The sequence below is a fragment of the Wasmannia auropunctata genome, unplaced genomic scaffold, assembly GCF_000956235.1.
Source record: "Wasmannia auropunctata unplaced genomic scaffold, wasmannia.A_1.0 LD335965.1, whole genome shotgun sequence".
Taxonomy (NCBI): Eukaryota; Metazoa; Arthropoda; class Insecta; order Hymenoptera; family Formicidae; genus Wasmannia; species Wasmannia auropunctata.
The window spans coordinates 779-12903 of NW_012026925.1; the positions used below are offsets into that span (position 1 = coordinate 779).

Below are 12125 nucleotides of genomic sequence, written 5' to 3' on the forward strand. Positions count from 1 at the left end.
CTAATTTAGTAGCGAATTCAGAATAACCATCAATATTACTCATCCGACACAATATATAACACTTCGTGGTGCAGATATGAACTATTTATGGGTAATAGAGTTAATTAAAAGCGATAACACAAAAGTTTATAAATTCACCACATTTACCATTGATTTAACGACGGAAACTATACAACTGTATTTTACCGATGTACTATCTGTGTATACATTCTGAAAATGGAACTCATTAATACAATAAATGACATCAATGTAGCAAATGACAATGAAGAAGGCTCCTTTAGAAGTTTCTATGTAAACAGAGATGGAGATACTGTATGAGTAAACGTTAAAGGCTAAAAAAGACACGCTTATAACATATTATAATATTGTACATTATGTCAAAGTATCATATTTTATTGTTATATAAAGTGTCCCAGAATATTTAGAACAATGCTTATGTACAGATAGAGTGGACTAAACTTACAATTAGTCTCGAAAAGTTCTATTTTGTAATTGTCGAGTAATAGTTAACAAAAAATTAATTAAAAAGAAAATATAAAGATATATACGATTCCGTGCTAATTGATCACAAGAGAGAGCCCAACCATTTAGGGTTTCTAAATCTCATTTTAACGGCATGATAGTAAGAGAGGCATTTCATAAAAAATGACGGATATGTATAAACATTGCTATTTACATAATACTTTTTCAAATCTAGTGTCACGCTTTGCAACCGTAAATGGTGGGCCGTCTTTTGTCGCCAAATCGCGCGGATTCGTAGATTTTAATAAATTAATTTCTCGTAAGCCATTGCGAGAATTGCAAAATGGTACAGGACTTTTCGACTCGTTGTCAGTTTAGTCCGCTGTATCTGCACACGAGCATTGTTCTAAGAATTCTGGGATACCCTGGTATATAAATTATTTCCATAGTGTACAAAAACTTAAAGCTACGTAGAATACTATATAAAATGTAATTAAAAAATTCATTATTTATTGTTTCCATTCAATATATGTATTTGTAACAATATTATGATTAAAACTTTATATTATTTTAGAATATCAACAATATTATAGCTAAACATATATTATTTTAGAATATTGTTAAAAAAAATTAACTAATTAAATTAATAGAATCATTAAAATTATATAAATTATGTGCTATATATAGGTGCTTGTTTGCAACGTACATTCAGAAAAACAATCATACTGAAGCTCGGCGATTGTTTCCTTGCTGTGACGACATCCGCAATTCAAGACCACTTTCAACATATCTGTAAACCATAATCGAAACTTTACGGTTTCTTCCAACATGCCGAAACAAGCCCTTTATTTAGATAATGATGGTTCTGTGTGAACAAATTTTCAAACTCCTCGAATGTCCACTAATCAAATTGCGATTGCTCTAACCAATTTTCCTGATATTCTACTTAATGGAAATATTACTCTGTGGTGCAGAGAATGTTCAAGAAAATCTCTAAAATTCATACAAGTTATAAAGAATATTAAATTAACATAATTAATCATTTATAAAGCTGTTTTTTCATTTTTACAAGCATCATTGTTAAAAAAAAATATCAAGCTTTTTGTGTATTAAATATAACGTGTAAAAATTGTATTGCACTTATTATATAAAAATTATTTTTAAGAAAATTACATTGACATTGAGAATAAATCTAAGAAAGATATTAATCATTTTTATTAATGTGTGTGTTTGTTCCGAAACAGACATGTTTTTCTATGTTCGTAGAAAAACATATAAGTATTATCAAAATTCTGAACAATATTTAAACAACATGTATGATTATATAAATTCAGTTAGTTAGAATTATAAAAGTATTTGTTAAATGTTAAATATTAAATTTAACAATTTAAAAATATTGCATTTGTAAATTCATAGTACGAAGAATTAAAAGTATGTTGGCAATTTCATTTGATCACACATTTCGGTTTGGAAATTAAATATACATATGTGCATTAAATTTCTAATGATACTTTTAATTCGTTCCATTTTATTATGAAACGGAAATCATTACTTTTATCAATGTGTAATAAATAATTTAATTTACGTATTTTGTTTAAAAAATTTCTAAATTTTTGTCTTTATATTTTTTGTAGACTTTACAACGCTTACTTATATAATTATTTTTTTAATTTTTTTTTTCAAGTTAATTCCATTAAAGAAAACATTTAAGAATCTAAATATGTTAATGTTGGATAAATTTTTCCTTTAATTTTCATATTTTTAAGGAAAAAAGTTTAAATTTCTTTTCCTAAAAAATTTTATCAAGCTTATCTTATTACGTAACTATCTTAAGAAAAGTAAAGTAATTAAGCAGTCTTGATAAATAGTTAAATTTTCTTAACAAAAATTTACACAAACGTATCTGAAATAACTTATATTCCGAAAGTGTTGAACGTGTTCGAGTAATTAATAATAAAATGCTCTAAGATGTATACACTGTTGCATACGGAAGTTATTATATTACTCTTGATTTAATGTAAAATAATTTAAATTAAAGTTTGCTACAACTATTTTAATCAAGAATAAATTCTCAAAAATTTTTTATCAAAAACTTAGAAATCCTACAACTTGGAACACACTTTTTTATGCGTATTCATAACCATATAAATATTTTATATTTTTAACATCAGTAAAATAGACTTTCAAAGCTTTCCAGTAAAAAAATTTTTCATTTGTAATCATATTAACTATTAAAAAAATTAATTTAATTATGTAGAAATTATTTATATAATATTGTCTAATTCTTATATATGTATACAGTATAATAATACACATAAATTTCTTTTTATATATTCATTTATAAAATAATATTATATATTATATATATAAATATACATGAGATATGGGATTCACAGACATTTTCGTACATATTTATATATGAGATTTTATAGTACATATTGTGTAAATTTATGTATAGAATTATATAAAAATATCTATCCACATATCTTATCATGTATAATTGTATTGTATATGTTGTACCATGTATCTTTTTTTTTGAACGCACGATACATCATTTCAATTATTGCCGACATATATATACGTTATCCCAAATTATGATTTCGTCGATTCTCGGAATATCAAGGATCGCTGATGACGATTCCCTGAATATATTGGCCGCTCTCGGTACCGGCCGGAGCACTCGCCAGTTCGCCTTAAACTTATTAATTAATATACGAGATACAGCCCGCAATTTGAGAATAAGAAATAAAATTGAATGTCAATAAACAAAAGGCAAAATTTCGCATTCACTTGTATCAGCACACCTGCTCTATAAGACAGCCGTGACATCATTATACAAGAAAACCGAGGCTGGTGCCTCAATTTGCGTGGCCTGTGGATCAACACCCATGGAATACGTGCGAAAAACAATATTATTTATAATAGGTAAGGACTTTTTTGACGATTTCTCGAGGTATAAGATTTATATATATGAATGATTTTTGTAGTAGCTAACATGATGGGCATCTTTTGAACTTGCTTCATTATATTTAGAAGAAGGAGGAAATATGAAGGTTAGAAGATAATATAATTTAGGAGGCCAACTCCGATGAGCTTGACATATGATAATAAGGTCATTCTGAACATTTAAAAGGTTTTAGCCGTCAATTATGCTTTCTTAAAACTTAAAAATAAAAACTAAAAATTAAATAAAATGTAATACTTATATTATAAAAGAGGTAGTTTTTAAAAAAATATACTCCCGACTGCTGTCGGAAGTAAATTAAATGCTAATTGTAAAAATAAAAACAAAAATTAAAAATTTGAAGTTTAAGGAAGTAGGATACTTTGAAATAAATATTTTTTGAGCTTGAATTGGAAAAGTATAAATACGATCCACAATTTGGCACTTTATTAATATATATATTAAACTTATGTTTTAAATTTTATTGAAAAATATTAATCTCTCGAAGAAATACAGCAATCCGCGTAAAACGTGCATTGGTAAACGGTGTACATGATTCCGCTATTTTGGTTATTCTGAAACAAAAAATCGAAATAGTTTCATAAATTAAAATGTACTTCCTATCGTCTGACGGAGCTTTATTTCATTTTTTTGAAAATTGACGGAAATAAACATGTTTAAATTTTTGACACATTTTTGATACTATAAATATTATTGTACTTTGGAAACTAAAAATGTTATCAACAAAATTGTCCGTCAAATGATAAGGAGTACATTTTAATTTATAAAACTATTTCGATTTTTTGTTTCAAAATAACCAAAATGAAGGAATCATGTACACCGTTTAAAAATGCACGTTTTACGCGGATTGTTGTATTTTCTCGAAAAATTAAAATTCTCAATAAAATTTGAAACATAGTATACAAGTTTATTATATGTATGAATAAAGTGTCAAATTACAAACAGTCGTATATTTATACTTTTCCTGCAATCCAAACGCAAAAAATCTTTATTTTTCAGGCTAGTAAAAATGTCCCACGCCGTCAAAAAATAAAACAAAATTAAAAGTTACAGTACTATATTATATATCTGTGTTATGTAAAGATATGTTTCTGTATAAAGCTAAAAATGTACACATAAATACGTATACAATTGATTTCAAAAGTATGAAATAAAATGAATAAAATTAAATAATAAGAATTAAAAATAAACAAAATGATAAATTTAAAAATTTAAAATTTTAAGGATAATTAAATAAATAAAAATATAATCTAAAACGAATATAAAACACTCAAATTTATTTTTTTTATTTTCAGCACATTATAAAAAAATTAGATAAAGAATTTTACATTTTATAAAATACTTGATTTTTTTTACGCTATAATTAATTACACAATTTGAATTAGCAACCGGGAAACGCCATGTCAAATTTAATATTTCTCAATTATGTATTTTAAAATATTAATATTAAAGCTATATTCCACAATGTTGATTTCGAGAAATATTTTAGTAATTAATTTGGCGTCTTCCGATTACTGATTTAAACTGTATAGTCAATTATAGCGTAAAAAATATTAAGTCTAACGTAATAAAATTGATATCAATTTCGCAACAGATACAAATGTCATGATAAAATTACAGGTTACGTCAATTAATTCTGTTGCATCGTTTTAGTTAGAAATTACAAGGTTTATTTTATGTAAATTAATGGGGGTGTGTGTGTGTGTCTTCCGTAGGTTTAGTTTGATACCTATTTTGATACAAAAGGCATTGTTTAGATGATTACAAATACTTAAGCTTTAATCAGACAAAATGTGTAAGTGGAAGATTACAAATTTTCTCGTTTGCCCAGAAAATCTATTTCTTTATATCCATCGCGGCAGTTTCTATTGCAGTTACATCCTTCGTGTATTTTCTTTGTTTGATTTTGTGTTTCTTTTTAAATTTCCAGACCCACCTCTTAGATGCCTTAAAAGAAAAGTCTTTGAATTTATTTGCAGCGGTCAGCGCCCATTGCTGCAAATCCCTAGTCGTAACCTGCTGGTGATTAGCTCTGCAGGCTTCCACAAAGCGATCATACGTCCAGGAATCAATGGCGGTGTATTTGTCTATTCTTGTTCCTCCACGCTTGATATCTTCTTTCCACCGATATAAAAGCTTCATAGATTTTAAACGTGAGCATCCATTCTTTTGTAAAGTTTTAAGACTCCACTTTGGATGCTCTTTGGCCAAGTTGACGACCTTAATTTTGTATTCCAGAGGAATATATTCCAATGTCTTTTCTTCCCCCGGTAACATATATTGATCGGAATCGTCGTCTTCGGTCTTGTGAAATTCACATCTTGTTTCAGAATCTTCTTGTAAAAGAAATAATTCTTCTGTTTTCACAAATGTCTTGTCGTCCTGTATGTCAATGGTGGATTCAGCCAGATCTTCGCCGATTTGTAATTCTTCGTGGAAAATTTTCCCAGATGATTCCAGTGCCAGATCATTTTCGAGGAGTGAATTTTCAAAATAATTAATTTCATCTTTCACCCATAATTTTGACTCGTCATTATAAAATGAATTACTATCACTTTTACATTCCGATGTCTGCAAAGGATCAGGTACACCTTCCATCTTTTAATATTATGTAACACCGCATACGTTCCTACATTAAGTACTACTAGCAATCAAATGGACCCTTTTCTGCGTCACCGTGTGTAACGGAATTTCTCATTCTTTGTTCTTTATCTTGCCTCTTCTCCTTCCTATCCACTTTGAAGCCAACGTTCTAGAAATGTCCGAATAAAAGACGTATTATATAATATATGTTATTTTAAACTACATATATACTAACTACATATACATTATTTTAAACTACAATAATTGCATAAAATTACAGCATTTTATTGCTTTTGCCACCGATGAAATACTGTATATTAATTATCCAGATAGACAAACGTACTGGACATAAAATCAAAACGTTTTATGTATTTTGTATGATGTTATTATAACAGCATAAAATTACAAATAATTTAAATGTAGTGATTATAACGTCAAATTGCTGTTATACAATTTATACATTTTACAATATAGCAATATATTGCCACTTTACTACAAATGTATAACTGCAATTATATATAAATTGTTTTCCATGAAAAATTACGTTTTATTTGTATTATTCGTGGAAGTAATAACTGAATAAAACTATTTAACGAATATTAATTAAGACAAATACTTATATTATTTAGTTAAAATGTATACATAAGATGTTGCAGTCTTATGCAATTTTAAATAAGGATATTATCCTTCAAAAATATATAGTATTTTGTTGACATAGAAAATTGCATATTATAATTCAATTATAGCCAAATTTTTTTGTACATATACATAAAATGCTGACATTATGCTGTCATTTTGATTTGATTTAATAGATTTTTGTATTCAACATATTATAATTTTATGCATTACAATAAGCAAATAGAAAGAACCCTGCACATTTTTTATAAAAATGGGGTCCCGGTCAAATTGGCTGAAATTTTGATATGATGTAGATTTTACTCACTGATCAAAAATCTCAATGATCACCAGGTCAAATAATCAATACTTTTAGAATTCAAATATCCAAAATTGATGATTATTGAGACTTATTTTGATCAATGAGTCAAAATCTACAACATATCAAATTTCAGCCAATTTCACCGGAAATTTTTATAAGAATTGTATACAGGATTCTTTGTTTTTTGTTTGAAACAAAGATAAAATAGGTAAGTAAAATTATTCTTTAATTAAGCTCGATTAATTTAAAGTTATTGTTGCGTCTTGGCGCATGCATTGATTACAATGTTAAACTTATATATAAAATAAAATAAATATCTATTCTTGCGACGGCCACAATAATTTATCTCTTTTTGCTATTACATTTTTTTTCAACATTGGCACACATTTGTTAAATATTGGTTTAATATTTGTATGGCCAATATTTAATAATGTACATCATGTGAATGTATCAATCATGCTGCCTTTATAATTTTTCTATAATAGTTGCATAATCACTATACTACACATAATTACTATTTTTATTAGTAAAATTGCTAAATAGTTTTATAGATATTTGTAATTTAGGTTAATTCTAAATTATTATTTTTTTACGATCTGCATACAATTGATCATTTAAACTCCATTATAATAATAAGTCTGTGGACGGCCGTTTCTATACTTTATATATTTTTACATACCTGTGCGTTAAATTTTTAAATATATATACTTATTTGCATGAAGTGCAAAATATATATATATCTACGTATATTATTATAAAATTAATTAAAAAGTCTATACACAGTCTATCCCAAAAGTTTCCGAACTTTCATTAAAATTCACTCTATAAGATAACAATTATAAATGTTTATATATTTTCAGATATATTTTCATATATAATTTTAACATTAGTAACCATGCGCCAAGACGCAAAATATAACCTCAAATTAAGTGAGCTTATTGTTAGTTAGAGAATAATAATTTTATTTACCTACATTTTTTTATCTTTATTTCCAATAAAACAATAAATTTCTATTTGCACTTATTGTAATACAAAAAAATTATAATATGTTGAATAAGAAATCAATGAAAACAGAAATCAAGCACACCACACTCACTCACAATCAATCAACGTGGTTACGGAAGTGGTAACAACCCTCTTTTATTCATACGTACCAACAGCTGTTGCTATGTTGTAGAAATTGGCGTCGTAGTCAAATCAAATCTCGATTCTCTAACTATAATCACGGATATTCAATAGATTCCATTTTACCAAGCTCTTTCATATGCTGATTTCTCATATGGCGACGCGCGCATCTCACGGTAATTATGCAACAATTTTTAATCGTCAATATATAGCAGATAATATACTGATATTTGTCTATCTGGATAAAGATCACGTATCGACAATCTTACGGGAGTTGGCGTAACTATTAACATTATTTAAGCAATTAGCCAATAATATATTAATTTTATGATTTATTATTAAATTAACGTTTTTTTAGACATGTATATATTTACAACTTATTGCTAAATTAGTAAATTTTATTCAAATTGCATTTTTATAGTTACCATCCGTGTGTTTGATTATATATCTAGACTCTAGAGAGATGGTAACAGTAGAAAAAAGAATTGTAATTTTGCGATAATATGTATATATGATATTATAGCATTGTAAGTATTTGTATTTATTTATAAAAATATTTATATAATAAAAAAATTATAATTTTAACAATGTATTATATTCAATATTTATGTTAATAATCGCAAATTTATGTCAGTAGTCGATAACATTCTGCAATTATTTCCGGGCCAGTCCGGACTCTTTGGTGGGTACAAGAATTTACTCGAGTTTGGCGGTCTTTAACAGTATCTCGTCGTGCTCTTGTTAAAGAATGAAATATGTTTCACATTTATTCGTGTTTTGTGTTACAACATCCATTAAATAAATTTTCTCGGCAAAAATCGCAAGCGAGAAAATGCATCTTTTTGTAATGTACAATAAATAAATAAAATGTGTTAATTTATGTGATGTACGTTTGTGTAAAAAATTGCAGTCTACTAAAAAAAAATTGGGAATTCGAACCTGCAACGTCGACGTTACAAATCAAGTGTGTTACTCCTATGCTACTAAAACTAAATCATCGGTAAAACGCTCTGCGCTGAACTTGTTTATCAGTACCTCGATCAGTACCTCGAAATTTTTCAACTTCTTTCTCGTAAACATTGAGAAGCACATCTTATTTGTTTACTCGAATAATAATTATACTTGATATTGATGCTTATATCGATACTATGAGTTTTCTTAGAAATCAATTGGTATTAATAACAGATTACTTAACTAATAGCCTACAAAAAAAATAAAAGTTAACGTGAGATCGAACTATCTCGTGTCCAAACAAATATGATTCTCGTGTTACGCGTAAATCTGTCTCACTATAATATATGGCACGATGTTCGATGCGATATAAGAGATTCGTCTCTTTCGTACAAATTTTTTGCGGATAGGAAGTGTACATTTTAGTAACATTTGGTACATTTAATTTTAACCAGCGCGCGACGTAATAAGAGCATCCTCACGATTAATTGGTGAATATTCTCTTACATCGACACCTCGCAAGGCAGAATTTCTTTTTGACCAAGCAAACAGAGTGTCTCAAGAGAAATGTGCAACATGGATTCGAGTGAACAAATTTCTGCGAACACGTGTCTCTCATTCTCATATATAAGCTGTGTTAGAATCCAGAACGCTGGAATGCTTTAAAACTGGACGCATCACGGCCGTTTTACTATTATTACCACTGACACCGACTTTTCCTCCCGAGACACACTGTACACGCGCGCACCGCGTGGTGTAACGTTCTAGCGTGATCATTGATCGGATAATCTAACCGATTATTGATCGGACAGTCTAATACAAATTGATCTTCCTTCTGATCTTCTTGCGACATATATGACAGATCTTCAGCTGAGCGGCGCAGTGCTTACACGCGGAATGCCCGCAGCAGAAAACGATGTTACGATGATGGTCCATGCAGATGCTGCACAAATTCGCCTCCTCGAGATCCGCAACTCTAGTCTCCAAATAACGTAGCCGCTCCAGATTTTTGTCCTTCTCCTTTTCCCTGTCGCTGATATCTTCCTTGTGTTTGCCATCCAACGATACGTCCTTCGATTTATTCTCCGGATCGGTTGTGGAAACCTTGCCTGTCGCAAGCTGACGGTCTAGAAAAAAATGTTCGAAAATATTGTAAAACGTTCGCGTACGATTTCCACGGGATTTTTTATAGCTATGTAATTTGCTGTGTAGAATATCTCGTTGGTGCAACAAACGCTTACTTCGCCATTTTTTTGCTCAGTTTAGATCATTTACAATAAAACCGAAAAATCACGTACCTTCAAACATTTGCATTATTTCGTTGTAACCGCAACGGATACGATTAACTTGCGTGACACTACTGCTGGGATCAAATCGGTTTTCCTGATTCGTGTTCTCCGCTATGATCCCCAAGCCATCCCGACATTCCGCGGTGTTGCAGGAGCCGACTATATTCTTCTTCGCGCAGCGCAATCCTAATTCCGATAGCGATATATTATTTATCCGATACGGAGGTAGTTCTACTATCCGGTAACCGGTTAATGGATTGTTCTCGATTCTGCAAAACAAATTACATTTTACGTTCGTTAATAAAACTCTAAATTGCCAAAATCAGTTTAGTATTTCCGAAAGCGTTAAGTAATTGCAAAATCAGTTTTCAAAACATAAATCGATTTTAATTTAAACCAGAAGACCGTATAAGTGAATAACACAAATAAAGTTGAAAGCGCCTTCTACGGTCACGGCTAGATCTTGATGTCTATAATAAATTCTATTATGAATTTCTAAATTCATTATTCAATCATTTAAACTGCGCACCGAATAATTTTCGAACTTGCGACGCAATCATTAGTTAAAGTTGAAATAGTGAGATCACGATTGATCTTCATTTTTTAATAATTCGATGCTTATAGGCATCTTAAGCTACTGCGAACTTAAATCAATTTAATGTCGCGTCTCAATCAAATTTACATTACGAAGATCGGACATTGCAAAATGTATAAAACATTCGTATTCTCGTCGTCTTACTCTAATTGCGTCCTGTGATTTTGGTATTTGTAAGATCGTAAAAGACCGGCGAGCCGAGTGGCCTGTGGATTGCCTTCCAGAAGATCGAGTGGCGTCTTGTCATTATTGTTTATGACTTGCTCAAGAACTTTGCAACTTTTGTCCACGCTTACCAGAAAACAAGCTAATGCTAATTCAGTCTTTGCACCTTGCCTTGCCAGATTTTGCCAGATCTGTCTAAAAGAATTGTTTGTTAGAAAAAAAAAAAGATAAATTAACCTTTCTTTTTTCATTTCCTTTTTAAAATTTTAAACCTTAAAATATAAAACAGCACAACTATAGATTTATAGAACTGATTCACCTATTCACGTAATAAAAAGTAAGAACTTTCAGACAACGTACGGCATATATAAGCGGTGAATTTCGGCTACTTTCGAGTGTAGGCACGGCAGTCTGTTGATTCAGGCTGTCGGCTATCGCGATATGCAACACGGTGTCACCATCTTTATCCGTGCTGCCGACGTCCGCATTATGATGCACCAGCAGCTCGACGAGCGGCCAGTGTCTCTTCAAAGTCGCTAAGTGCAACGGCGTTTGCCCTATATTGTTGCGAAGATCGACTTTGGCGTGGCAGCCGTTTTGCGAGAGAACGATGGCTGCGACTTCCCTGTGTCCGTTCCACGCCGCTAGATGCAACGCTACGAATCCGTCCTCTTTTTTCACGTTCACCAAGTGACGCGCGCGTGTAACCAGCCTCCCCATTGCACTGCAAATTCACAGATTCACGTAGTTAAACATTGATCGAATGAATTAATTTAAGCGTGGCCAAGCTATTGTTACGCAGACGTGACCGCATTAAGGGGTTACACCACCTTGACCGCCTAAAAATCAATCGGTAACTTTGGGAATTTTTTTTAGGAAAACAATAAAAGTAACAAAAAATTCGTTTTAAGGCTTTAATAATACAAGTTTTTAGAAGTAAAAAATATATTTTTTTATTTTTTTAACAAAATGGCAACGCTGAAGCCAATTTACTAAACGTCGTTTTGTCAAATCGGCGTTGCGGGGATCTGCCATTCGATTGAACCTGGAGCA

General features: G+C 30.1%; 2 protein-coding genes and 1 long non-coding RNA gene across 10 annotated transcripts in view; 1 reads left to right on the forward strand and 2 right to left on the reverse strand.

The window, feature by feature from the left end:
* Nucleotides 1-3873: 3873 nt before the first annotated feature.
* Nucleotides 3874-8236, reverse strand: LOC105454973. 5 transcript variants are annotated; one of them, XM_011697970.1, is made up of 3 exons: nt 8102-8236; nt 5364-6179; nt 3874-3981 (listed from the first exon to the last, which is right to left on the reverse strand). In XM_011697970.1, exons 2-3 carry the CDS (start codon nt 6023-6025, stop codon nt 3888-3890), a joined length of 756 nt encoding a protein of 251 aa, XP_011696272.1. In that variant the 5' UTR covers nt 6026-6179; nt 8102-8236; the 3' UTR covers nt 3874-3887. The 5 variants fall into 5 exon arrangements, with proteins under 5 accessions (XP_011696272.1, XP_011696267.1, XP_011696269.1 ...); XM_011697965.1 differs by lacking the exon at nt 3874-3981 and having other exon boundaries at nt 4733-6179; nt 8102-8234; XM_011697967.1 differs by lacking the exon at nt 3874-3981 and having other exon boundaries at nt 4733-6179; nt 8048-8114.
* LOC105454972 lies at nt 8158-8952 on the forward strand. 2 transcript variants are annotated; one of them, XR_975069.1, is made up of 2 exons: nt 8158-8248; nt 8710-8952. It is a non-coding gene; the product is annotated as an uncharacterized LOC105454972 (long non-coding RNA). The 2 variants fall into 2 exon arrangements; XR_975070.1 differs by having other exon boundaries at nt 8159-8248; nt 8707-8952.
* The window catches only part of LOC105454971 (E3 ubiquitin-protein ligase MIB2-like), a 6787-nt gene continuing 3470 nt past the window's right edge, over nt 8809-12125 (reverse strand). For all 3 annotated transcript variants that reach the window (XM_011697964.1, XM_011697963.1, XM_011697962.1), the window contains 4 exons: nt 11433-11796; nt 11052-11263; nt 10322-10581; nt 8809-10150 (listed from right to left, as the gene is read on the reverse strand). In XM_011697964.1, coding sequence (XP_011696266.1) covers nt 9837-10150; nt 10322-10581; nt 11052-11263; nt 11433-11796 — 1150 coding nt within the window. In that variant the 3' untranslated portion in view covers nt 8809-9836. The remainder of the gene's footprint in view (nt 10151-10321; nt 10582-11051; nt 11264-11432; nt 11797-12125) is intronic.

Excerpts from the sequence above, each read along its gene's own strand:
- LOC105454973 (XM_011697965.1), bottom strand. The coding sequence starts at position 6,025 with ATGGAAGGTGTACCTGATCCTTTGCAGACATCGGAATGTAAAAGTGAT.